The following is a 3,607-nucleotide window of genomic DNA, read 5'->3' on the forward strand; positions in this document are numbered from 1 at the left end:
ATGCTTCCAATTAATTCCAGTTAATTCTCTAATATTTTAGTTTATTGTTCAACATAAGTCTAAGTCTCAAAATTTGATGATATTTTGTTTAAAAAATTCATTTTTTTTTATTGCGATTGAGATACAAAGCTGTGACAATAAAAAATTAAAATAACTTTAATAATGTCAATTATAGCAAAGCAACAATAACAAAAACAATTATGATGGGATATCACACAATTCCATTCAGTGAATAATTGTGTACCCCTGTAGAAAGGATAGGAAAAGGGGAAAGGTGTACAAAATAGCTCTTCATTGAAAAGTGAAAGTGCGCATGTAATAGAGAGAGATGGAGAGAGAGAGAGAGAGAGAGAGAGAGAGAGAGGGGAGGGGGCACCCTTCCTCCCGCAGGATCTTCGCCACTAATTAGATGATCAAATTCTTGACCTCTTAGAAAGGAATGATATTTTTTTCGAAACAATTTTCCAACGGATCTCCTCCCATTTAGAGATAAGTAAACTTTTCACTGTAATTCATTTCGTTTGCTACGAAATTCTCGTATTCCCAATATGGTTGACGGGTACCACTCAGTTCCAGTAGTTAATGGGCTAATATTTAGTTCGGTTTACTTCCCCTTGGTTTCCACATTAGAAAAGCAACTGATGGGAACTAGTTTATAAATGCAAAATAGAACATAATATAAAATGAAGCAACACAATTGAATTATGAGGCTGAATTAGCAAAGAAAAGCACTGAAATGTTTGTATTAATGTTTCAGATAAGGGTGTATCTTCAAGATACACAATGCCCACAAAATCTGATGACACTTTGTTTTGGTGTTTGGGTTTTTCCCCAAAGAAACCGCTCAGTTTGGGGCGCTTTAAGGAGAAATTAAAGGAATAGTGGAACGAAATATATCTATTTTTGCATTTGTTAAATGGACATGCGTAGAAATTGATATGTAATTATAAGCCTTCACTACATTCGCTGAAATGAAGTTCGTAAAATATTACTCAATCAGACTTTATGAAAGGCAAATGGCCCTGTTTGCTGCTGCAGATTGCATTGACTGTGATCATTAGAGCATGGCACAACAACTGTAGAGAGTAATTATATCATTGAAAAGATGAAATTCTTATTCATTCATTTCATGGGATCCTTTGTGTATGCTACGGGAATTGATCTATTGGCAAGTTTAGACCGGGCGCTGTGTGTCTGGAGTACACACACACACTAAGGACAAGCTATAATACTTGGAGTATCAGTATGGGGTATGTTTGGAGTATGCCGTATTAGAAAGGTTATAATCTTTGAGAAGCTTTGCATTTGTAGATGTAACAAGAAAGTTGTTCTTTGACCAGTCAAAGCTCTTCCTGTTTGTCTGTGTAGGAGGAATCATGGAGTTGAAATATTTTTTCGTGACTGCGGCATACATTCTGACTACCTGTGATCTGGTGCTGGGTGCTAATACGATTATAAGTAAGTAGCCATGTAAACTTCATAGCAATGACTTTTGAGTACATTTAGTGGTAATATTCATTAACCCGTCAAACGAAATAATTCACACTTTCTGTACGAATAATCATATCGTGAAATTGTAGAGAGTTGTATATGATGGGATCAGGCGCGTACGCAGGGGAGGGGGGGGGGGTTGGGGGTTTAACACCACCTTTAACATTTTTAATGTGTGTGTTTTGGACGAAAATAATTGGTAACTGGTGACCCAAAAGAGCAGACTTTACCCCCCCCCCCCCCCCAATGCCGATCGGCCACATTTTCAAATTTTGGGACACACACAGAAAAAAAGTACTCTTACCCCCCCCCCCCCCCCGCGCTTATTTAGCAACCGGCTGAGTCGATACGAAAATTTCGGCCCGATTTAAAAATGTTAACCCCCCCCCCCCCTTGAAAAAATCCTGCGTACGCTATGGATGGGATGTATTAATAAGATAAGAATGCGCCTCTGTTAAATTCAACAATGTTTTTCAGTGACTAATCATGTTGATGTGAAGTCATAACATGGAACACTGTGAAAGTTTATTGCAATTATGAAGTGCATGAAGCTTTTCTTCATTGGATTCCTTATTCTGAGAAATATGCGAAGTACGTGAAACAAGAATGACGCAAAATATTCATATTCGTTTAGGTAATTTTACGTCTCACTTTTTAAAAGTCATTTGTGGAATAAAAATAAAAAAACATATTCTATGCTGGCCCTGCATTTTAGCTGTATTACAAATCGTAAATTGTCATTTCGTCCAATTACATTTCGTCTAATCAATATTGCATCTTACGATATTTTGTCCTTTCCCAGTTCATGTACTCCGTATGTAGTCTAAAGACCATCCGCCTAATCATAGTTTTGTCCAGTTTAATACCATCCCGTCAATCTCTATTCGGGTTATACACAGTTGGTCATGCCCTACAGTTTTAATTTCTACCCCATCTACCATACAAATTTGTGAGTAAATTGCCAGACCAAGATTTGTCTTTTCACTAGTCTTTCCTGTTTCATTCATTGTTTTGGTTGAATGTATGCATTTTTTCAAATAAAGAGTACTTGCATGGGAACTTTTTTTGTTTTATTTAGTCCCTTTTTTTTCGTGCATTCCTACAAGTACTACAAATTTGGAATATTTTTGAAAATACAAAATCAATGGAACTTCGAACATGAGACAATGACGTACTATCGCAAATCTTTCGCTTCACAACCCCATTGTTCATTCATATCAGAAGAAACAAAATCCGCAAAGTTGTATTTTTCAGCCATTTGCTGTTTGACATTGTATCAATCTCTCTCTCGCTCCTTTCTCCCTCCCCCCTCTCTCTCTCTCCCCCATTCTCTCCATATCTCTGTTTCTCTTTCACTCTCTTAAACATTAACAGATGTAACGCTGGTGGATGGAGAGACACCAAACGAGGGACGTGTAGAATACTTCAGATCAGAAGAATCTACCTGGGCTTCAGCTTGTGGAGCTGGTCTCGGTTCTGCGGAAGCATCAGTTGTGTGCAGACAACTCGGATACCCGGGAGCCAATAACTTTTTAGCTCGGTGGCCTTTTGGAGATGGAACTACTGTTGCACAGGATCGATTGAACTGTGATGGGAGTAAGAAAGTTTTGTATACAATGTTATCCCATGTCGTTTCTATTCAATCATATGAAATTAAACACAATCGTACAGACTTGGTAAAGTAAAATACATGTAGTACCAAGTGTATCATAAAATAATCAAATTAATATATTTCTTCTTCTGTGTCGTTGTAAAATACAGATGAAGATAATCTTGCAGATTGCCCACTGGTATCCACAGCATTCTGCAGTAACAAAGGAGGAGTGAGCTGTTACGGTAAGACATAGTTTTTTAACTTTAATAATGCATTTTTTAAATAATCATGCACACATTATTTTGTACAGCCATGACAGTGGCCGATGTTCGGCCAATGGGTAATTTTGGCAGAGGTTTATAGAATATCAACTTATTTTTTCATAATTTCCTACCGATTCAGTTCAACTCGAACCTGAGACTAAAATTAGATTTACCCTGAACACTTTACTCATATTATTAATTTTCTTTGTTAAACTTTGTTTTTGAGCACGAAGGGTTTCTGGAGAGCCTTATAAACTGA

General features: G+C 37.1%; 1 protein-coding gene across 1 annotated transcript; it reads left to right on the plus strand.

The window, feature by feature from the left end:
- Positions 1 to 1,255: 1,255 nt before the first annotated feature.
- LOC105438298 (galectin-3-binding protein A-like) lies at positions 1,256 to 3,256 on the plus strand. The gene is made up of 3 exons (XM_030983837.1): positions 1,256 to 1,458; positions 2,866 to 3,100; positions 3,253 to 3,256. The coding sequence occupies exons 1-3, from the start codon at positions 1,377 to 1,379 to the stop codon at positions 3,254 to 3,256; spliced, it is 321 nt and encodes a 106-aa protein (XP_030839697.1). The 5' UTR covers positions 1,256 to 1,376.
- Positions 3,257 to 3,607: the final 351 nt, after the last annotated feature.

This window comes from Strongylocentrotus purpuratus, unplaced genomic scaffold (assembly GCF_000002235.5).
Source record: "Strongylocentrotus purpuratus isolate Spur 01 unplaced genomic scaffold, Spur_5.0 spur5_scaffold_13, whole genome shotgun sequence".
In the NCBI taxonomy this organism is placed as follows: Eukaryota; Metazoa; Echinodermata; class Echinoidea; order Camarodonta; family Strongylocentrotidae; genus Strongylocentrotus; species Strongylocentrotus purpuratus.